At 51.5% G+C, this 23954-nt stretch overlaps 3 protein-coding genes across 3 annotated transcripts; all 3 read right to left on the minus strand.

The window, feature by feature from the left end:
• Nucleotides 1–776: 776 nt before the first annotated feature.
• Nucleotides 777–2963, minus strand: LOC105607776 (cathelicidin-3). The gene is given in 5 exon segments (XM_027957974.2): nt 777–1183; nt 1794–1865; nt 2026–2054; nt 2057–2132; nt 2755–2963. Coding segments are annotated over 5 exon segments (702 nt in total). The 5' UTR covers nt 2953–2963; the 3' UTR covers nt 777–856.
• Nucleotides 2964–9191: 6228 nt separating this feature from the next.
• Nucleotides 9192–11365, minus strand: CATHL3 (BAC7.5 protein). Its single transcript, NM_001009301.1, is given in 6 exon segments — nt 9192–9621; nt 10213–10284; nt 10439–10466; nt 10469–10531; nt 10534–10544; nt 11168–11365. Coding segments are annotated over 6 exon segments (567 nt in total). The 3' UTR covers nt 9192–9426.
• Nucleotides 11366–21924: 10559 nt separating this feature from the next.
• On the minus strand, nt 21925–23376 carry BAC5 (5 kDa bactinecin precursor). The gene is given in 8 exon segments (NM_001009787.1): nt 21925–22172; nt 22756–22827; nt 22965–22992; nt 22995–23071; nt 23182–23304; nt 23307–23356; nt 23359–23363; nt 23366–23376. Coding segments are annotated over 8 exon segments (519 nt in total). The 3' UTR covers nt 21925–22019.
• Nucleotides 23377–23954: the final 578 nt, after the last annotated feature.

The following is a 23954-nucleotide window of genomic DNA, read 5'->3' on the forward strand; positions in this document are numbered from 1 at the left end:
GTTCAATGAAGAGGTCACTGAAGTGCATGGCTGAGACTAAAGCCAGCTGGGGACCTCAGGCAGAGGTGTAACACATCTGGGAGTGGAACACCCAAGGAGGGAGAAAGAGGAGATGCTTTTCCATCAAGTTCCCCCAATGGTTAGTTGAAGCTGCTCCCTGGATTCAAACTCTCCAGGGCTACCATCTGCTCCAGAGCAAAGGTCAGCTAGAAAATGGGGAGTGGGCAGGACATGAGCAGTGTCTGAACACTGAAGCAAACAGTGATGTGATCTATGTGTCACTCACAGAGACGCAGTTCAGTTTCAGGGCTGAGCCTGCAGGTGCAATGCCCAGAACAGTCTCTGTGAGTGTTTAACAAGGTGGGAAGCCTGACCCCTCGTGGACTGTCACCTCCGTGCGAGCAGGAGCAGCATTTGCACCAGCACTACACACACAGTAGGTGTCCGTACGTCCTACTGGGTGTTGGACGAGGAGGGCAGAGGCAGGTGAAGGGCTCGGGAGGGACCCGAGGGTGAGGACGCTGTCCTGGAGCTCCTGGGGCTGCTGCCTCCCCCGTGCCCTCCTGGAAGGAACAGGGGCCTCACACTTCTCTGTGTTCACAGATACATACACACACACATAGACAAACATGCAAACACACAGAAACATAGACACACACATACATAGACACACACACACACAGAGGCACACACACACAGTAGCCCTCTGAGAGTTAAGGACTCAGTCTCAGTAAATGGGAAGAGGCGAGAAAGTAGAAATTGAATCCTGGAGGAAGTTGTTTTCACAAGAATTCATTTTTCACCATCCAGAAGTCTAAGCCAAAACAAATCAGACCCTTAGGACTCTTCTGTGGACTCAGGATTCACCAAAATTCTTTAATGGGTGTGATGGCAGCCAATCCTTCACCATTTTCAAGGAAACCTTGAAATGAGAGATGTCAGCAGGAATGGACGTAGACTTGGCATTGGTCTTGGCCACAGCGCTAAACTCGACCTGGGCCTTCACAATGATTATCACAGTGGTTTTGGCCATGGCCTTAGCCCTGGCCTTGGCAGTGTGTGGCAATGGCTTTGGCCATGGTCTTGGCCCTGGCCTTGGCAGTGGCAACGGCAATGGCTTTGGCCATGGCCTTTCGCTTGGGAAATGTTGATGCCGGGGACGAAGTCTCCTGACACTCTGAAACTGTAAACCATGACAAAACAGATTTGTTGTGGGACGGGGCAAGGGTCAAGACAACATCCCTCACTTCACACCTGAACAGCCCTGTAACTGGGACACCACGAGTGTTGGGCCCGGTTCACCCTCTGGCTGTTATCTTTGAAGCATGTGATTGAATCCCTATGTAAAGAGACTTGTGGAGAAACTGAGGTCCACAGACAACATGAGGTTTCGCAGGGCCACAAGCCCATCCTAGCAAAGCTGGATTAGAGCAGGGGATGAAACATCATTACTTACTTGAGTCAGTGCCTCTCAACCCAATGCCTCTCAGCCCAGTCAGAATTCCCTAAAGGCCTTGTGAAAGTACAATGGCTGGACCCCACCCCAGAGTCTGATTCATTCTGAGAGCTCAGTGGGACCTGAGACCTGTCTCATGTCAGTTCCAGTGGGGACCACATTACAGAAACACTGCTCTAAAGGACACAGAGCCAGGGCTGGAGACCTGGGGCTCGGGGGAGGGAGGGCCTGGGTAGGAGGGCCTTTCTCTGCCCTGGATGGGGCACGGGTCATAGGTCCAAAGCATGCTTCACAGCCCACTTGTTAGCATCTGCACAACACAGAAAGGGCCACTCACCTCATTACAGTCTAGACCAAACTGGTCATCAGACGGGTCCAGGCTGAGTGTCCCCACACACTGTTTCACCAGCTGCAAGGGGAGCTCAAGGTCAAAATGGAACCCTCGGGCCATAACCTCCCTGGCTCACCTCACCCCTAGATGCTGGAAACCTTCCCGAAGTTCCCTGTTCAGCTCAATGCTTCCCTGAGAAGCACTGATCCCAGCCCTCACTCCCCGCCCCCAGGCTCACCCCATTCTCCTTGAAGTCACATTGTTCCGGGGCTGCTGGGTCATCCTGGGGCACACAGTCTCCTTCACCCTGAAGCTTGCAGGCTTTCGAGCTCCCCAGTCCTCCACCTGGCCAACGATCAAAGTGGAGAGACTGGCCTCAAACTCATGTTTCCTTCTCTCATCTGTCTCCCTGCCCCCAACCCGGACGGCAGCCACTCCAGCCCCTGTGTGTCCGGCCCTGGGCTTGGTGCTAGAGGCACAGGGGAGGGCGCACAGCCCGTGCTCGGCCTCATGGGCACACAGAGGCAGGAGCGGCCCTCACAGCAGCACTGCTGGCAGCGCCTCCCCTCAGAGGGGCCCAGGGAGGTCAGGGCCGCCTGCAGGGAGAACTCCTTTCACTGGAGCCTCCAGGCTGACAGAGGCCCTCCTGGCAGGGAGACACCGAGGTGCAGGGGACATTAGCAGGGAAGTCACCTCACAGAGCCTGTGACCCCTCCATCCCTGGAGCTCCCAGAAGTCCAGGGAGCCTGAGCCAGGTGTGCAGGGTGCCTGATCCCACAGCAGAGAGGCTAAGGCAGGAAGCCTGGTGCTGGGAGGGCCCCAGGTCTCGGAAGGTTTCCTGGAAGAGATGGGAGCCCACGTAGAGGGAAAAGTGCCTTCCTGACAGGAGGACCAGCCTGAGCGAGGGGCAACAATGTGGCCAAGGCAGGCGGGAGAAGGGCCCGTCCCAGCCCCCTCCCCAACTCACATCCTTGGGAGGCGGGTCTAGCTCCAGGAGGCGGTAGAGATTAACTTCTGAGGACTTCTCATTGAGCTGACCCACAGCACGAAGCACGGCCTCCCTGTAGCTGAGGGCCTGGGCACTGGCCGAGGGCAGCAATAGTCCCAGCAGCAGGAGCCACAGCGAACACCGTCCCAGCGAGAGGTTGGCCATCTGGGTCTCCATGGTCCCCAGCCGGCCTCCTCCCGCCTGAGGGATGCTTCTTATATGCTCAACCTGGGCCTGATGCAAAGGTTCAGCCAGGAACCTTCCCCATCCCTACCCTCCTCCCAGGGTGTGAGCAGGTCTTGCCACAGTCCTTGCTGTTGCCTCATGGGTTTTCTGGGCAGTGGGCAGGGAGGCCCCTGTGCAAGGTGAGAAAATGGTTTCTCCATCTCTCTTAATACCTTGGCCTCTGTGGGGCACATGGGAAGTGTCACAGTAAGGCTTGCTCAGGTGGGTTGTGCCCTCCAAGAGGGAAGGAGTACACAGTGTCTACATCCCCTCTGACCTCCCTCCACTCCTGCCCAGCTCCTTCCCGCCTCCTTTCATCTCAGTGAAGCTCAAGGCCCACAGTTTAACTTCTTTGTGTTCCAGGCTCTTCCCTAACTACTGTCCACCCTCCACCCCGTCATCTAGGGCTCCTGCCAGCCACTCATGTAGCCACCGACCAGCTGCCTTGAGGCAGGGCCACCATGGTCTGGATATTGATCCTCATCATTGTCCACACCCCCGCCCTGAGGTTCTCAGGTGTCACGGTGCCCCATCCACCCCAACCACAAGCCACCTCCAGCCTCCTGCCCTCCTCCCATCTCTGCACCTGATACCTCTGTTTGACCCGTCTTCCAACTTGAGAAGCCTTCCCTGACCTGCAACCACACAAGGAAACTTCTCTTGGCTCACAGAGATTTCAGGACATCCCTTCTGATTTGACCTCAGTGACTCCCTGCTCAGTGCTCTGGTTGAACACTGGTGGGGATGGGGGAGCGGGGCCCACTGGGAGGACAAGAAAGAACAGCTGGGAAAAGAATGTGCCCAAGGGACAGAGGAGTCCTGAGACCATGAAGCCCGTTCGAATCCATCACCTGCAGGGAAGGACCATGTGCCCCTGAGGCCCGGAGTGGCTTGTGGACTCAGTTGCCCTGGGGACCCTTGGGGCTTGGCCAGACTGCCTTGGAAGGTGGCAGCCTGGATACACAGTTTAGTTGCCCACTCAGTCTTGGAGAAGGAAAGAAAGCTGGGCTTTGTGAAACCTGGTTACACAGCCCAGATATTGCCCCAGAGGCACCTTGGTCAAGCTGTATCCTTCTCTCAAATCAAAGGAGGAAAGGGAGATGATTACAATAGAAACTAACTAGCAATACACGTGGTTACTGGGTGGCTGATAACCCTGACACCCACCCTATGCTTTCCTGCCTCTGAGCCTTTGCCTTTGCTCAGACTTCAGACTGAAGTCCCCTCGTCCATCCTCTCTGGATGCGGTGTCGTGTCCTCTGCCAGGTTCAGGCTGTGCCTCCTATGATGCCAAGTGTGAGCCTTCCATGCCTCCAGGATCTTGCTTTAGTCTTCACAGCCTGTCAGAACAGAGCTCTTCTCAGGAAAGACACCACGCCCTTGTCCCCAGCCAGGTTCCCCCCAACTCCACATCCGGTCTTTGGGAAACCCACATACACTTTTCACCCCCAACAAACTCAGGTAGGAGCCTTGATCCTGCATCACCCCTCCTTTCTCCTCCCAGCCACCCTTCTGGTCCCTGAGGATCTGGGGCAATCGGAATGGAAACCCAGTTCTAAACAGGGCCCCAGATCTCTGGGAACACACACCAGCTCTCTGTGTACATCAGTTTTCAAGGAAAATGAGAGCCACAGGCATATCTTTCAATGAAGGACACCTCCCCCTCACTGGGAAACGGCAGACCCAGTGGGGAACCCAATCCTTCCACTGACCCGGCATGCTATCCACCTCTCAGGGACCAGTGATGGGCAATTTGGCCATCCCTCCTGCCCTCTGCAGGAAACAGGGAAGGAAGGTTGAGCATTAGGACCCTCTCTCTGCTAGCGTCTACTTCCTTCTTCCCACTGACCACTTCAGGTGAAGCGAGGAGATGGGGAGGCTAAGTCCTCCTGGAAACTCCTCAGCTAGCCTGGGCTTCCCAGGCACGGGTTTGATGAAGCAGGTCAGCTTGCAGGAGGGCAGCACCATCCCACCCCCAGGTACTGAAGAGGGGACATAAAACCAACAGAGGCTGCACCACCCACACTGTAGCCAGAGTACTTGCAGGGCATCGGGGTGAATGCTCAGAGTCAGCCTTGAGCCCAGTGATCCCAAGGGCCTCAGTTGAGCTAAGCTCAGGCTCCAAATCTCACCACCACCAAGCACAGCAAACATCCTACCAGCTCCTCTCCACAGGATCTGGGACTGTGTGACAAGGTGACCTCGGCCCGGGTGAGGGCTGAGTGGGAAGGTGCCTGAGCTTTGCAGAAGAGAACCAGGCTCAGGGGCAGCCCCAGGCAGTGAAGACCATGGGGCATGGGTACCACTTTTGTGAGTGGGTTTTTACTGGGGACATGGGTGTAGACAAGGCAGCTGGGGGCCCAGGCCAGACCTGTGAGCAGAAAGACTGAGGGGCTGTTCTCTCCCCAAACAGGACCATGGGTGCCTTGGGTACATCAGGAAAGCAAATCCTCTTTCATTCTTCTACCAGCACAAAGACTGCAAACCCTCAGGACCTCAGGGTCAGCCTCCTGGAGTCCACGACCTTCAAGCAGGAAGTGAGCTGAGCCCATCCAGACAAAATGACCTTCTAGCAGGAAGTGAGCTGAGCCCATGCAGACATCAACTTCTGTGAGGATGGAGAAAGACAGGGCCCTTCACATGAAGCCCACACACTCCTAGTCCTTTCCTGGGTGCCTCTGTGTTCCCTCCCAAATGACTGGCATGCCCTAGTGGAGGTCTTCCATCTGTCCATGGGTGCCCCGGGAAGGTAGAAACAGCCCTTCCAGGAACAAAAGATCTGTATATAGAAAACTATAAAACACTGGTGAAAAAAATCAAAGATGACACTAATAGGTGGAGAAATATACCATGTTCATGGATCAGAAGAATCAATATAGTGAAGATTAGTATACTACCCGAAGCAATCTATAGGTTCAATGGAATCCCTATCAAGATACCAGCGGTACTTTTCAGAGAACTAGAACAAATAATTTCACAATTTGTATGGAAATACAAAAAACCTTGAATAGCCAAAGCAATCTTGAGAAAGAAGAATGGAACTGGAGGAATCAACCGGCCTGACTTCAGGCTATACGACAAAGCTACAATCATCAAACAGTATAGTACTGGCACAAAGACAGAAACATAGATCAATGGAACAGAATAGAAAGCCCAGAGATAAATCCACGCACCTATGGATACCTTATCTTTGACAAAAGAGGCAAGAATATACAATGGGCAAAAGACAATCTCTTTAACAAGTGGTGCTGGGAAAACTGGTCAACCACATGTAAAAGAACGAAACTAGAACACTTTCTAACACCATAAACAAAAATAAACTCAAAATGGATTAAAGATATAAATGTAAGACCAGAAACTATAAAACTCCTAGAGGGAAACATAGGCAAAACACTCTCTGACATAAATCATTGCAGGATCCTCTATGACCCACATCTCAGAGTAATGGAAATAAAAGCAAAAATTAACAAATGGGACCTAGTTAAACTTAAATGCTTTTGCACAACGAAGGAAACTATAAGCAAGGTGAAAAGACAGCCTTCAGAATGGGATAAAATAATAGCAAATGGAGCAACTGACAAAGAATTAATCTCAAAAATATGCAAGCAACTCCTGCAGCTCAATTCCAGAAAAATATGTGACCCAAGCAAAAACTGGGCCAAAGAACTAAACAGATATTTCTCCAGAAAAGACATACAGATGACTAAAAACACATGAAAAAAATGCTCAATATCACTCATTATCAGAGAAATGCAAATCAAAATCACAATGAGGTACCATCTCACACCAGTCAGAATGGCTGCTATCAAAAAGTCTACAAACAGTAAATGCTGGAGAGGGTGCGGAGAAAAGAAACCCTCTTACACTGCTGGTGGGAATGCAAACTAGGACAGCCACTATGGAGAATGATGTGGAGAGTCCTTAAAAACTGGAAACAGAACTGCCACATAACCCAGCAGTCCCACTGCTGGGCATATACACCGAGGAAACCAGAATTGAAAGAGACACGTATACTCCAATGTTCATCGCAGCACTGTTTACAATAGCCAGGACATGGAAGCAACCTAGATGTCCATCGGCAGACGGATGGATAAGAAAGCTGTGGTACATATGCACAAAGGAATATCACTCAGCTATTAAAAAGAATGCATTTGAATCAGTTCTAATGAGGTGGATGAAACTGGAGCCTATTATACAGAACGAAGGAAGTCAGAAAGAAAAACACCAATACAGCATATTAAGGTATATGTATGGAATTTAGAAAGATGGTAATGATGACCCTATATAAGACACAGTGAAATCAGAGACACAGATGTAAAGAACAGACTTTTGGACTCTGTGGGAGAGGGAGAGGGTGGGTTGATTTGAGAGAATAGCATTGAAATATGTGTATTAGCATATGTGAAAGAGACCACCAGTCCAGGTTCGATGCATGAGAAAGGGTGCTCGGGGCTGGTGCACTGGGATGACCCTGAGGGATGGGATGGGGAGCGAGGTGGGAGGGAGGTTCAGCATGGGGAACACCTGTATACCCATGGCTGATTCATGTGGATGTGTGGCAAAAACCACCACAATATTGTAAAGTAATTAGGCTCCAATAAAAATTAATAAATAAAAGGAAAGAAACAAACAAACAGCCCTTCCAGTGGCTCTTCCCAGGTTTTGACATCTAGTGTGCGCTTTGGAAAATAAAGACATTGCTACTCAGTTTCATCAACAACGGCGGACTCCAAGTTGTGTGTTCTGGTACCAACTCTCTTCCCTGCAGTTCTCATTGCCTCAGCAGCACGGACAGGACCGGGTGGCACGGAGCTTGGGAGGCATCAACACACTGGCAGGAACATCCACCGTTTCAAAGCTACCAGGAGCTTAACAAGCAGCTAAAAAAATCCTGACCATTTTACAGTTGGCTCGGGCAAGCCTGTATCACCGGCACAGACACAACAGAGCCCTGCGTTTCCCTTTAGGGTTTCCTCCCACAGTGAGAAGTGATGTCGAGTGAGACGCATGAACTTTCCTGATATCAGCCCCGCCTACTCACCTAGAGGAGACAAACCTGACAGGTAACAAAGCACACCCTCTGTGAGATCCTGCCCTCTGTACCTCTGAGACAAAGGAATCTGTGTCTTGACCTGGAAACAGACCTAAGACAAGTATTAGTGGAAGTAGTTTGTTTGGGAGGCAGTTCCAGAAAGGTTCAGCAGGGATGTAGAGACGGGAGACAGGGCAGGACCTGAGTCAGAAGAGTACGTTCAATGAAGAGGTCACTGAAGTGCACGGAACCTCAGACAGAGGTGTGATATGTCCGGGAGTGGGCTACTCCAAGGACCAAGGAAGAGGGGTGTTTTTCTATCAAGTCCTCTCAATGGTTAGTTGAAGCTGCTCCCTGGATTCAGACTCCCCAGTGCTTCCAGTCTGCCCCAGAACAAAGGTCAGCTAGAGAAGGGGAGTGGGCAGGACAGGAACAGTGTCTGAAACACCGGGCAAACACATGTGACCTGTGTGTCATTCTGAGTCTCTCACCCTCATGCAGAGCTCTTCACCCCAATGAGCAGGATGCTTCTATTTAATGGTGCAAATTTTTATACCAAGTGATCCTTAAGCACAAACCCACCACTGAAATCTGGGACCAGGTAAGGAAACAGAGATGTGTCTCGATGCCACAGGAAAAGGCAAAAGGAGTGGGCTTTTCCAGAGTTAAATTTGTCAAGGGCAGGTGGGACATTCTGGACATTGAACTTTCCAGCTTAGCCCTGAGACTGAACTGTGACTCTGTGAGTGTTTAACAAGGTGAGAAGCCTGGCCCCTCGTGGACTGTCAGCTCCATGAGAGCTGGAGCAGCATTCCCACCAGCACTGCACACACAGCAGGTCTCCGTACATCCTACTGGGTGTTGGAGGAGGAGGGCAGGGGTGGGTGAAGGGCTCGGGGGGGACCTGAGAGTGTAGACACTGTCCTGGAGTTCCTGAGGCTGCTGCCTCCCCGTGCCCTCCTAGAAGGAACAGGGCCTCACGCTTCTCTGTGTTCACAGGAGTGATCTCACACACACACAGAGACATACATGTGCATAGATACACACCCATGCACAGGCACACACACACACACACTCAAAGGAGGCCTCTCAGACTTAAGGACTCGGTCTCAGTAAGTGTTAAGAGGTGAGAAAATTGAAATTGAAGGTGGGGGAAAGTTGTCTTCACCAGAATTTATTCTTCACCGTCCAGAAGTCTAGGCAAACAAGTCAAACCCTTAGGACCCTTCTGTGGACTCAGGATTCATCAAAATTCTTTAATGGGTGTGATGTCACCCAATCCTTCGCTGTTTTCCAGGAAACCTTGGAATGGGAGATGTCAGCAGGAATGGATGTGGGCTCGGCGCTGGTCTTGGCCGCAGTGCTAACCTTGATGTTGGCCTTCCCAATGATTATCACAACCACCTTGGAATTGGCTGTGGCTGTGGCCTTGGAATTGGCCTTGGAGGTCGCCAAGGTAATAGTATTGGCCTTGGAATTCGCCTTGGCTGTGGCCGTGGTAATGGCAATGACCTTGGCCTTGGCCTTGGCCTTGGCCTTGGCCTTGGCAAACGTGGGCGCCGGGGGCGAAGTCTCCTCACACTCTGAAGCTGTAAACCATGACAAAACAGATTTGTTGTGGGATTGTGCAAGGGTCAAGACAAGATCCCTCACTTCACACCTGAACAGCCCTCTAACTGGGAACCACGAGTGTTGGACCCTGTTCACCCTCTGGCTGTTATCTTTGAAGCATATGATTGAATCCCTATATACAGACACCTAGGGAGAAACAGGTCCACAGCCAACATAGGGCTTCCAAGGGTCACAAGCCCATCCTAGCAAAGCCAGATTAGAGCAGGGGATTAGAGATCATTACTGAGTTTATTCCTCTCTACTTCAACCCAGTCAGAATCCCCTGCAGGCCTTGTGAAAATACGAATGGCTGGACCCCACCCCAGAATCTGATTCAGGAGCTCTCAGACACGACAGTCTGTCTCATGTCAGTTCCCGGGTGGGGACTGCATCAGAGAACCACTACTCTAAGGGATGTAGAGCCAGGGCTGGAGACCTGGGACCTGGGGGAGAGAGGGGTGCAGGTAGGAGGGCTTTTCTCTACCCTGGATGGGGCAGTGGGTCATCGGTCCAAAGCATGCTCCACACTCTACCCACTAGATCCTCCAAAACCAGAAGGGGCCACTCACCTCATTACAGTTTAGGTCAAACTCATCATTGGACGTGTCCAGGCTGACTGTCCCCACACACTGTTTCACCAGCTGCAAGGGGAGCTCAAGGTCAAACTGGAACCCCCCGGGCCGTAACCTCCCAGGCTCACCTTACCCCATAGATGCTGGAAACCTTCCCGAACTTCCCTGTTCAGCTCGCTGAGAAGCATTGATCCCAGCCCTCACTCCCCGCCCTCAGGCTCACCCCATTCTCCTTGAAGTCACACTGCTCCGGGGCTGCTGGCTCGTCCTGGGGCACACAGTCTCCTTCACCCTGAAGCTCACAGGCTTTCGAGCTCCTGGTCCTCCGCCTGGTCAAAGATCAAAGTGGGAGACTGGCCTCAGGCTCATGTTTCCTTCTCTGACCTGTGTCTCTGCCCCGGACCCGGACAGCAGCCTCTCCAGCCCTCTGTGTGTCCGGCTCTGGGCTTGGTGCTGGGAGCACAGGGCAGGGCACAGAGCCCTTGCCCGGCCTCACGGGCACACAGAGAGCAGGAGTGGCCCTCACAGCAGCGCTGCTGGCAGCGCCTCCCCTCAGAGGGGCCCAGGGAGGTCAGGGCCGCCTGCAGGGAGCTCCTTTCACTGGAGCCTCCAGGCTGACAGAGGCCCTCCTGGCAGGGAGACACCAAGGTTCAGGGGACATTAGCAGGGAAGTCACCTCACAGAGCCTGTGACCCCTCCATCCCTGGAGCTCCCAGAAGTCCAGAGAGCCTGAGCCAGGTGTGCAGGGCACCTGATCCCACAGCAGAGATGCTAAGGCAGGAAGCCTGGTGCTGGGAGGGCCCCAGGTCTGGGAAGGTTTCCTGGAAGAGATGGGAGCCCACCTAGAGGGAAAAGTGCCTTCCTGACAGGAGGACCAGCCTGAGCGAGGGGGCAATAATGTGGCCAAGGCAGGCGGGAGAAGGGCCCGTCCCCAGCCCCCTCCCCAACTCACATCCTTGGGAGGCGGGTCTAGCTCCAGGAGGCGGTAGAGATTAACTTCTGAGGATTTCTCATTGAGCTGACCCACAGCACGAAGCACGGCCTCCCTGTAGCTGAGGGCCTGGGCGCTGGCCGAGGGCAGCAATAGTCCCAGCAGCAGGAGCCACAGCGAACACCGTCCCAGCGAGGGGCTGGCCATCTGGGTCTCCATGGTCCCCGGTCAGCCTCCTCCCGCCTGAGGGATGCTTCTTATATGCTCAACCTGGGCCTGATGCAAAGGTTCAGCCAGGAACCTTCCCCATCCCTACCCTCCTCCCAGGGTGTGAGCCGTCTTACCACAGTCCTTGCTGTTGCCTCATGGGTTTTCTGGGCAGTGGGCAGGAGGCCCCTGTGCAAGGTGAAAAATGGTTTCTCCATCTCTCTTAATACCTTGGCCTCTGTGGGGCACATGGGAAGTGTCACAGTAAGGCTTGCTCAGGTGGGTTGTGCCCTCCAAGAGGGAAGGAGTACATAGTGTCTACATCCCCTCTGACCTCCCTTCACTCCTGCCCATCTCCTCCCCTGTCTCCTTTCATGTCAGTGAAGCTCAAGGCCCACAGTTTAACGTCTTTGTGTTCCAGGCTCTTCCCTAACTACTGCCCACCCTCCACCCCGTCATCTAGGGCTCTTGCCAGCCACTCATGTGGCCACTGACCAGCTTCCTTGAGGCAGGGGCACCATGGTCTGGATATTGATCCTCATCATTGTCCACACCCCGCCCTGAGGTTCTCAGGTGTCACGGTGCCCCATCCACCCCAACCACAAGCCACCTCCAGCCTCCTGCCCTCCTCCCATCTCTGCACCTGATACCTCTGTTTGACCCGTCTTCCAACTTGAGAAGCCTTCCCTGACCTGCAACCACACAAGGAAACTTCTCTTGGCTCACAGAGATTTCAGGACATCCCTTCTGATTTGACCTCAGTGACTCCCTGCTCAGTGCTCTGGTTGAACACTGGTGGGGACGGGGAGCGGGGCCCACTGGGAGGACAAGAAAGAACAGCTGGGAAAAGAATGTGCCCAAGGGACAGAGGAGTCCTGAGACCATGAAGCCCGTTCGAATCCATCACCTGCAGGGAAGGACCATGTGCCCCTGAGGCCCGGAGTGGCTCGTGGACTCAGTTGCCCTGGGGGACCCTTGGGGGCTTGGCCAGACTGCCTTGGAAGGTGGCAGCCTGGATACACAGTTTAGTTGCCCACTCAGTCTTGGAGAAGGAAAGAAAGCTGGGCTTTGTGAAACCTGGTTACACAGCCCAGATATTGCCCCAGAGGCACCTTGGTCAAGCTGTATCCTTCTCTCAAATCAAAGGAGGAAAGGAGATGATTACAATAGAAACTAACTAGCAATACACGTGGTTACTGGGTGGCTGATAACCCTGACACCCACCCTATGCTTTCCTGCCTCTGAGCCTTTGCCTTTGCTCAGACTTCAGACTGAAGTCCCCTCGTCCATCCTCTCTGGATGCGGTGTCGTGTCCTCTGCCAGGTTCAGGCTGTGCCTCCTATGATGCCAAGTGTGAGCCTTCCATGCCTCCAGGATCTTGCTTTAGTCTTCACAGCCTGTCAGAACAGAGCTCTTCTCAGGAAAGACACCACGCCCTTGTCCCCAGCCAGGTTCCCCCCAACTCCACATCCGGTCTTTGGGAAACCCACATACACTTTTCACCCCCAACAAACTCAGGTAGGAGCCTTGATCCTGCATCACCCCTTCCTTTCTCCTCCCAGCCACCCTTTTGGTCCCTGAGGATCTGGGGCAATCGGAATGGAAACCCAGTTCTAAACAGGGCCCCAGATCTCTGGGAACACACACCAACTCTCTGTATAGATCAGTTGTCATGGAAAATGAGACCCACGGGCAAATCTTTCAATCAAGGACACCTCCCCCTCACTAGGAAATGGCAGACCTGGTGGGGACCCAATCCCTCCACTGACCCAGCATGCTATCCACCTCTCGGGGACCAGTGGAGGGCAATTTGGCCATCCCTCCTGCCCTCTGCAGGAAACAGGGAATGAAGGTTGAGCATCAGGACCCTCTCTCTGCTAGCGTCTACTTCCTTCTTCCACCTTCTCAGGTAAAGCGAGGAGATGGGAGGCTAAGTCCTCCTGGAAACCCTCAGCTAGCCTGGGCTTCCCAGGCACGGGTTTGATGAAGCAGATCAGCTTGCAGGAGGGCAGCACCATCCCACCCCAGGTACTGGAGGGGGACATAAAACCAACAGAGGCTGCACCCACACTGTAGCCAGAGTACTTGCAGGGCATCGGGTGACTGCTCAGAGTCAGCCTTGAGCCCAGTGATTCCAAGGGCCTCAGCTGAGTCAAGCTCTGGCTCCAAATCTCACCACCACCAAGCACAGCAAACATCCTACCAGCTCCTCTCCACAGGATCTGGGACTGTGTGACAAGGTGACCTCGGCCCGGGTGGGGGCTGAGCAGGAAGGTGCCTGAGCTTTGCAGAAGAGAACCAGGCTCAGGGCCAGCCCCAGGCAGTGAACCGACTGTGGGGCATGGGTACCACTTTTGTGAGTGGGTTTTTACTGGGGACATGGGTGTAGACAGGGCAGCTGGGGGTCCAGGCCAGACCTGTCATCACAGAGACTGAGGGACTGTTCTCTCCCCAGACAGGACCCTGGATGCCTTGGGTGCATCAGGAAAGCAAATGCTCTTTCATTCTTCTACCAGGACAAAGACTGCAAACCCTCAGGACCTCAGGGTCAGCCTCCTGGAGACCACGAACTTCAAGCAGGAAGTGGGCTGAGCCCATGCAGACATCAACTTCTGGGAGGATGGAGGAAGACAAGGCCCTTCTCACGAAGCCCCACATTCTTCCCTGTGTGCCTCTGTGTTCCCTTCCCACTGACTGGCTTGTCCTAGTATATGTCTTTCATCTGTCCATGAGTGCCCTGGGGAGGTAGGAACACTCTTCCAGCAGCTCCTCTGAGGTTTTGCCATCTACTATGCACTTTGGAACTCCAGTACTTTGTCCACCTCATGCGAAGAGTTGACTCATTGGAAAAGACTCCGATGCTGGGAGGGATTAGGGGCAGGAGGAGAAGGGAACGACAGAGGATGCGATGGCTGGATGTCATCACCGACTCGATGGACATGAGTTTGAGTAAACTCCAGGAGTTGGTGATGGACAGGGAGGTCTGGCGTGCTGCGATCCATGGGTTCGGAAAGAGTCAGACACGACTGAGCAACTGAACTGAACTGATCCACTTTGGAAAGACAGAGGGACCAACTCCTGGGGAGAATGAGGGACTGGAAATCAGAATGTAATCTCCTCTGATTCTATTTCTCATGAATCCACCTCTCTCCTGATCCCGGTTCAACCTCAATAGATCCAGGTGGCACTTGCTTTTCTGATTTCCAAAAACAATTTGGAAGCCAGCAAAAATTAAACCAGAAAGAAAGAAAGAAGAAAGGACTTCCCTAGTGATACAATGGTAAAGAATCCTTCCATCAAAGCAGAAGACACAGGTTCGATCCCTGGTCCAGGGAGATCCCACATGCCGTAGGACAACTAAGCCTGTGGGCCCCAACTCCTGATCCTGTGCTCTAGAGTCCACAACCCACAGCTACTGAGCCCACGTGCTGCAACTAGTGAAGCCTGCATGCCTAGAGCCCATGCTCTGCGACAAGAGAAGCCACCGCACTGAGGAGTCTGCATACCACAACCAGAGTTCAGCCCCTGTTCGGTGCAACTGGACAAAGCTGTAGCCCTTCACTGCAAAGTAGTGAGAGACCTGGCACAGTCAAAATAAATAAACAGTCAAATTTTTAAAAGGAAAGAAAAAAGAAACAGAACAAAGTAATTTGTAGATTTTAAAAGCGCTTTTCAGACTGCTCACCACAAGCAAAGAACCACTGTTCATGTCTCCAACAGCAAACTGCCTCCCGAGGGAAACTCTTTTCAGATACTGACCTTGATTAAAACAACACACAACAGGCCAATATCACTGATGAACATAGATGCAAAAATCCTCAACAAAATTCTAGCAATCAGAATCCAACAACACATTAAAAAGATCATACACCATGACCAAGTGGGCTTTATCCCAGGGATGCAAGGATTCTTCAATATCCGCAAATCAATCAATGTAATTCACCACATTAACAAATTGAAAAATAAAAACCATATGATTATCTCAATAGATGCAGAGAAGGCCTTTGACAAAATTCAACATCCATTTATGATAAAAACTCTCCAGAAAGCAGGAATAGAAGGAACATACCTCAACATAATAAAAGCTATCTATGACAAACCCACAGCAAACATTATCCTCAATGGTGAAAAACTGAAAGCATTTCCCTAAAGTCAGGAACAAGACAAGGGTGTCCACTTTCACCACTACTATTCAACATAGTTCTGGAAGTTTTGGCCACAGCAATCAGAGCAGAAAAAGAAATAAAAGGAATCCAAATTGGAAAAGAAGAAGTAAAACTCTCACTGTTTGCAGATGACATGATCCTCTACATAGAAAACCCTAAAGACTCCACCAGAAAATTACTAGAGCTAATCAACGAATATAGTAAAGTTGCAGGATATAAAATCAACACACAGAAATCCCTTGCATTCCTATACACGAATAATGAGAAAGTAGAAAAAGAAATTAAGGAATCAATTCCATTCACCATTGCAACAAAAAGAATAAAATACTTAGGAATATATCTACCTAAAGAAACTAAAGACCTATATATAGAAAACTATAAAACACTGATGAAAGAAATCAAAGAGGACACTAATAGATGGAGAAATATACCATGTTCATGGATCAGAAGAATCAATATAGTGAAAATGAGTATACTACCCAAAGCAATTTACAAATTCAATGCAATCCCTATCAAGCTACCAGCCACATTTTTCACAGAACTAGAACAAATAATTTCAAGATTTGTATGGAAATACAAAAAACCTCGAATAGCCAAAGCAATCTTGAGAAAGAAGAATGGAACTGGAGGAATCAACTTGCCTGACTTCAGGCTCTACTACAAAGCCACAGTCATCAAGACAGTATGGTACTGGCACAAAGACAGACATATAGATCAATGGAACAAAATAGAAAGCCCAGAGATAAATCCACGCACATATGGACACCTTATCTTTGACAAAGGAGGCAAGAATATACAATGGAGTAAAGACAATCTCTTTAACAAGTGGTGCTGGGAAAACTGGTCAACCACTTGTAAAAGAATGCAACTAGATCACTTTCTAACACCACACACAAAAATAAACTCAAAATGGATTAAAGATCTAAATGTAAGATCAGAAACTATAAAACTCCTAGAGGAGAACATAGGCAAAACACTCTCAGACATAAATCACAGCAGGATCCTCTATGATCCACCTCCCAGAATTCTGGAAATAAAAGCAAAAATAAACAAATGGGATCTAATTAAAATTAAAAGCTTCTGCACAACAAAGGAAAATATAAGCAAGGTGAAAAGACAGCCTTCTGAATGGGAGAAAATAATAGCAAATGAAGCAACTGACAAACAACTAATCTCAAAATATACGAGCAACTTATGCAGCTCAATTCCAGAAAAATAAACGACCCAATCAAAAAATGGGCCAAAGAACTAAATAGACATTTCTCCAAAGAAGACATACAGATGGCTAACAAACACATGAAAAGATGCTCAACATCACTCATTATTAGAGAAATGCAAATCAAAACCACAATGAGGTACCACTTCACACCAGTCAGAATGGCTGCGATCCAAAATCTGCAAGCAATAAATGCTGGAGAGGGTGTGGAGAAAAGGGAACCCTCCTACACTGTTGGTGGGAATGCAAACTAGTACAGCCACTATGGAGAACAGTGTGGAGATTCCTTAAAATTGCAAATAGAACTACCTTATGACCCAGCAATCCCACTGCTGGGCATACACACCGAGGAAACCAGAATTGAAAGAGACACATGTACCCCAATGTTCATCACAGCACTGTTTATAATAGCCAGGACATGGAAACAACCTAGATGTCCATCAGCAGATGAATGGATAAGAAAGCTGTGGTACATATACACAATGGAGTATTACTCAGCCGTAAAAAGAATTCATTTGAATCAGTTCTGATGAGATGGATGAAACTGGAGCCGATTATACAGAGTGAAGTAAGCCAGAAAGAAAAACACCAATACAGTATACTAACACATATATATGGAATTTAGGAAGATGGCAATGACGACCCTGTATGCAAGACAGGGAAAGAGACACAGATGTGTATAACGGACTTTTGGACTCAGAGGGAGAGGGAGAGGGTGGGATGATTTGGGAGAATGACATTCTAACATGTATACTATCATGTAAGAATTGAATCACCAGTCTATGTCTGACTCAGGATGCATCATGCTTGGGGCTGGTGCATGGGGATGACAGAGAGATGTTATGGGGAGGGAGGTGGGAGGGGGTTCATGTTTGGGAACGCATGTAAGAATTAAAGATATTAAAATTTAAAAAATAAAAAAAATTAAAAATTAAAAAAAATAAAAATTAACACACAAGGGAGGAGCTGGGCAGGAGGGATTGTGGGTTGGATGGGGATGGAGACTGGGAGGACTGATGAGTGGCAGGGACGGGGTGGGCTAGAACTGTGTTTTGTGAAAGCCGTGCTGTGCTGGTGTGAAACCCAAGCTCTGCAGTGGGCACAGAGCAGGTCCCCCCGACTGCCCCTGAAGCTGCTGAAGCTGGGGGCTCCCTCCACGGCTCCTTGCCACCATGGCCACCTGTTTGCCCATGGGTGAGCTCATTGAAGTGAGTTTTCCTCCAGTGGCGCCAGTTTCCTTCCAGTGAGTGAGGTGCCTGCGGTCCATCCAGTGCAATAACCCGAACATGAATCTCTGGGATGGTCATGATGAAAACTCTGTGAGGGGAGAGTGGGGCCCCTTGTGTCCTGCCCTCCAACTAGTCTCCCACAGCCATGTCATCTATGGAACCTGGAGACCTGAGTCCAAGAAAGGGACCTCTGTGTGTGGTCCTTCAGGATACAAAGGGCTCCTGTGAATCCACCTCCTCTAAGCTGACAGCACTCTTTTGTAAAATATATAATACTGCTGTGTGTGATATACGGGCTTTCCAGGTGGCTCAGTAGTAAAGAATCCACCTGACAAGCAGAAGATTCGGGTTTGATCCCTGGGTCAGGAAGATCCCCTGGAGGAGGAAGTGGCAACCAACTCCAGTATCCCTACCTGGAGAATCCCATGGACAGAGGAACCTCGGGGACTACAGTCCATGGGGTCCTGAAAGAGTCGGACACGACATAGCGACTAAACAGCAGCAGCGCTGGCTACCTAAGAGTTTTTTTAATTTTTTTTCGGGTCTTCATTGCTGAGCATGGGCTTTCTCTAGTTGTGGCGAGTGGGGGCCACTCTCTAGTTGCGGTGTGCAGGCTTCGGATCTCAGCGGCTTTTCCTGTGGCAGACCACAGGCTTTAGGGCAGGCGGCTCAGTGGTTGTGGTACACAGACTTCGCTGCCCTGCGGCACGTGGAATCTTCCCGGACCAGAAGTCGAACCAGTGTCCCCTGCATTGGCAAGCACATTATTAACCACTGGACCACCAGGGAAGTCCTCACAGCACTCATGTCAGGAGGCAGGGCAGGGCTTACCACCATCAGACCAGGGAGGAAACGGAGGCCCTGGGTGGGGTGGCGGTGTGGCCTCGGGAGGGAGGTCTAGGCCGGTGCTGATGGCAGCACTCGGCTCCGGCTCTTGAGTAAACTTTTCCCGGTCCGATATGAGGCCTCCTACTTCTGTCTCAGATGACCCCCCAGGCCGCCTCTGCCTGGCCCCCATCACCACCCTGGTCAGCCCTGCATCACTCCTGCAGCCCACTGCTTCAAGCGGCCTGGAGATTCAGCTTTTTGACTTGCAGCACAATGAGCATTGACAGGCTGCTCTGGGGGTCCCTTTCTGTGCTGTGCCAACTCCCACTCTCTTTCTTCCCTTCCTGAGCTGTCCCCTGTCCTCTGGTGCTCAAGACTATGGGTGAAGACAGCACATGAAAGCTGGGTAAGTATGTGCTGTGGCCAGCACAGCGGGTAGGGATCAAAAGTGGGTCAACATACAGTTTGGAAAAAAGAAACTACAGGCAGAATTACAGTTTTAAAGATGGGACCGGGAGACTCAAGATCTCGAGGATCAAGAATCCCGCTGACAAATTCGATATCGCTTTTATTGAGCTCTTGGTATGCAGAAAGTGTCTGGGTTTTTTAGATAACATAAGTTTCCCATGTTCCCAGTCACGTCCCCAGCGAATGATTTTCTTTGGAACTTCTATGTTATTTTCTGTACAAAGGGCTCCAGATGACTGGAAGCAAAGATCCCCGCAGGAACATCAGAGAACCCATCAGTGCGTTCGCAAGCAGCGTTCTAACTTGTGGTGACCCGATATTCCTGAGTCCTCACCTTTCACTTTCCCACTGCTCATGCAGGACTCACTGACCTCGGCTAATCAGCCCGGGTACTCTGGTTATTTTAACTATATTTCTTGTTGTGTTCTCAAGGCTTCAAAAAGACATCTGGATGTTTTCCCCACAAGGATGGAGTGAAATCAGTTGCTCTGAGAATGACTTCCAGGGTCTCCTTTAAGTGATGTGGGAAGTGTGGAGACACCACTGGCCAGGGCCAGCTACATAACTTGTAAGATGAAAATACATGTCCCTTGAATCAAAAATTATTAGGAAATTCAAGCTCTCAGAAGTCAGAGAGATTAGGAGAAAAGGGAAGGCCTCCACTGGCCATTGCTGCCTTTGAAGATGGAGATGAGCAAAGGCCTGGTTACAGCCTCTAGGAACTGAGACCAACCCCAGCCAGCAGCACGCAAGAGAGTCACTATCTCGATCCTACAAGCACAAAGGACCAAATTCTGCCATCAACCTGAACGAGCTTGAAAGCAGGTTATTGAAAGGCATTCAGCCGAATCAGCATCATGACTGGCCCTGTGAACAGAAAGCAGAGACACCCATCATAGCTCCTAGCATCTGACCTACAGAGCTGAGCCACCAGGGTGAAATTTATCTTCACATGCCTAAAAGGAAATGCATGTTGGCTCAAGGAAACTTCTCAGAGCAATGATGGCATCATAGAATGGAGTGAGGTCGGGAAGAGGAGCAGTCACCAAACTCAGCCATAAAGACAGCGGGAAGGACTGCTCCCATCGCAGGCTGCTGCTCAGTTTCGTTGGCAACAGCGGACTCCAGCCGTGTGTTCTAGTACCACTTGTCTTCCCTGCAGTCTTCACTGCCTCAGCGGCACAGGCAGGAGTGGGGTGGCCCGGAGCTTGGGAGGCATCAACCTGTCAGCAGGAACAGCCACCAACTTCAAGCTACCCAGAGTTTAACAACTAGCTCAAGAAAAGAAATCCTGACCATTTAACCTGTAGCTCTGGAAAGCCTGAATCCTCAGGCACAGACACAACACAGCCCCGCGTCTCCCTGTGGCATTCATCCCCGAATGCTGGATGAAGTAGAGCAATGTAGAGTGAGAAGCATGAGGTTCCTCTAACCTGCCTGAAATCAGCCCACCTGCTCACCAAGAGGAGCCAAGCCTGACAGGTAGCAGAGTAAATGCTCCGTGAGTTCCTACCCTCTGGCCCTCTCAGAGAAGGGAACCTGTGTCTTGGTTCAGGTCGGCTCCGAGGCAGACCTGAGACAAGCGTTTCATGGAAGTATTGTGTTGGCCAAAAGTTGTTCAGGATTTCGGGTAAGATATTACTTTTTGGCTAATTCAGTGTTTTATTTGGGAGATGATTCCAGAAAGCACCAGCAGGAGTGTAGAAAGGGGAGACAGGGCAGGACCTGAGTCAAACAGGATGTGTTTCAATGAAGAGGTTACAAAAATGGGAGACAGGGCTCAACCCAGCTGTGGACATCAGGGAGCGGTGTGACATGTCTGGAAACGGGCCACCCAAGGCTTGAGGAAGAGGAGGTGTTTTTCCACCAAGTCTCTGCAATGGTTGAATGAAGTTGCTTCCTGGATCAAACAGCCCTCCAGCCCCAAACCAGTGCTTCCAGTCTGCCCCAGAGCAAAGACTGGCTAGAGGATAAGGATTGGGTGGGGCGTGGACAGTGTCTGAAACACCCAGGCAAACAGTGATGTGACCTGTGTGTCACTCTCTGTGTGTCTCTCACCCTCATGCAGAACTCTTCACCCCAAAGAGCAGGATGCTTGTATTTAATGGTGCAAATTTTTGTGTCGTGTGATCCCTAAACACAAGCCCACTGCCTCAATCTGGGACCCAGCTGAAGAAATGGTAGTGTGTCTCAAAACCACAGGAAAAGCCGGGAGGGGCAGGCTATTCCAGAATTCAGATTGTCCAGGGCAAGAGGAACATTTTGGGCATTGTACTCGCATGCTCAACCCTGAGACTGAACTGTGACTCTGTGAGTGTTTAACAAGGTGAGAAGCCTGGCCCCTCGTGGACTGTCAGCTCCACGTGAGCAGGAGCAGCGTTCCCACCAGCACTGCACACACAGCAGGTCTCCGTACGTCCTACTGGGTGTTGGAGGAGGAGGGCAGGGGCAGGTGAAGGGCTCGGGAGGGACCCGGGGGTGGGGACGCTGTCCTGGAGCTCCTGGGGCTGCTGCCTCTCCCCGTGCCCTCCTGGAAGGAACAGGGGCCTCACGCTTCTCTGTGTTCACAGGAGTGATCACAGACACACACATACAAAGACACTCCTAACGGTCATGGTAATTTGGAAGAGGGGAGACAGTTGAAATTGAAAGCTGGAGGAAGTTGTTTCCACAAGATTTTATTTTTGGATGCTGACTCAGGCCAAATGAGATCCCAAGAGGTCTTCCCTGGGCTTATCAGGGAGTTATCTGCCTATTGTTCACCGTCTACCAGGAAATGGTCCTATGGGTGGACGGAAAGGTGGCCTGAATGGTGGCCGGATCGGTGGCCGGACCGGTGGGCGGAACGGTGGACGGAATGGCGGACGGATTGGTGGACGAAGGATTGGTGGACGAAATCTGACACTCTGAAGCTGTGAACCAATAAAAACAGGTTTCTTGTGAGACCCGGGGGAAGGTCAAGACAAGATGCAACCCTTCACGTCTGCCAGCCCATTCCTAGTAGACTCCAGGAACCTTGTACACCCAGATCACCCTCTGGCTGTGACCCTTGGAGCATATGGTTAAATCTCCACACCACAGACAGAGATGAAACTGAGGCCCACAGATGATAAGGGACTTCCCAGGGTCACAAAGCCATCCCAAGAAAGCAGGGCACGAAAGATCATTACTGAGTCAGTGCCTCTCAAGCTTCTGCACAGTCAGAATCCCCCGCAGGCCTTGTGAAAATACAAACGGCTGGACCTCACCCCAGAGTCGGATTCAGTTGGTTTGAGTGGTGCTGAGAATCTGCCTTCCTGTCCCCGGGTGGGGACCCCATTAGAGAACCACTGCTTTAAGGGATGCACAGCCAGGGCTGGAGACCTGGGGCTCAGGGAAGCTGGGCCTGGTGGGAGGGTCTTTCTCTGCCCTCGATGGGGCAGTGGGGTCATTGGTCCAAAGGATCGTTCACATACTTACCGCCCAGTACCCCCTCAGTCCAGAAGGGCCACTCACCTCATTACAGTTTATGTCAAACTGGTCATTGGATGGATCCAAGGTGACTGTCCCCACACACTGTTTCACCAGCTGCAAGGGAGGCTCAAGGTCAAAGGAACCCCTGGGCCATAACCTCGGCCTCCTCCCAGGAGTTGGAAATCATCCCCAAGCCCGCTGTCCAACCCCGGGGAAGCATCTGACATTCCCTTCCCCCACCCCAGCCTCACCCCATTCTCCTTGAAGTCACACTCCTCCGGGGCTGCTGGGTGGTCCTGGGGCACACGGTCTCTTTCACCGTGAAGCTCACGGGCTTTCTGGTGCCTGGGTCGACCTCCTGGTCATGGGTCAAAGTAGGGAAACCGGGTTTGGGCTCTTTCTTCTTCCTCTGATCTGTCTCCCTGCCCCCAACTAGCTGGCCCCCTCCCAGATCCCTTCGTAACTCACATCATTGGGTGCAGGGTCTAGCTCCAAGAGGCGGTAGAGATTAGCTTCTGAGGACCGCTCGTTGAGCTGACCCACGGCACGAAGCACGGCCTCCCTGTAGCTGAGGGCCTGGGCGCTGGCCGAGGCAGCACTAGTCCCAGCAGCAGGAGCCACAGTGACCAGCGCCCCAGCGAGAGCTGGCTCCTGGGTCTCCATGGTCCCGGTCCTCATCCTCCCAGCCTGAGGAACCCTCCTTTTATGCTCAGCCTGGGCCTGGTGCAATCGATCAACCAGGAGTCTTCCTCACCCGCCCCATCCCTGCCCTCCTCCCAGCATGTGAGAAGGACTTGCCTCAGTCCCTGCTGTGGCCTCACAGGACTGCTGGGCAGTGGGCAGGAGGACCCTATGCAAGGTGAAGAAATGGTTTCTCCATCTCCTGAGTGTTTTGGCCTGTCCATAGGAAGTGTCACAGGCAGGCTTGCTCAAGAGGGTTGTGTCCTCCAGGAGAGGAGGTGCCAGGCACTGTCCACATCCCCTCTGACTCTATACCATGGGCCCCTCAGGATCCAGAGTAAAGGAGTGTATTCACGTCTCAATCGCCAGCTCTTGGCCCTGTCTGGCACCTAATAGGCACTCAGTTACCACTTGAAGATGGTAAGACCATCAACTCCTGCTATAGACTTACATTTCCAGCCCATCCCTAGGCAGACATCAATCCTACACCATCCTGTCCTCTGGGCTGAGACCTCAGCCAGTCAGGGCTTGGCTCCCTTGGTGCCCTCTCCTAGATTCAT

The sequence above is a fragment of the Ovis aries genome, chromosome 19 (genome assembly GCF_016772045.2).
Source record: "Ovis aries strain OAR_USU_Benz2616 breed Rambouillet chromosome 19, ARS-UI_Ramb_v3.0, whole genome shotgun sequence".
Lineage (NCBI taxonomy): Eukaryota > Metazoa > Chordata > Mammalia > Artiodactyla > Bovidae > Ovis > Ovis aries.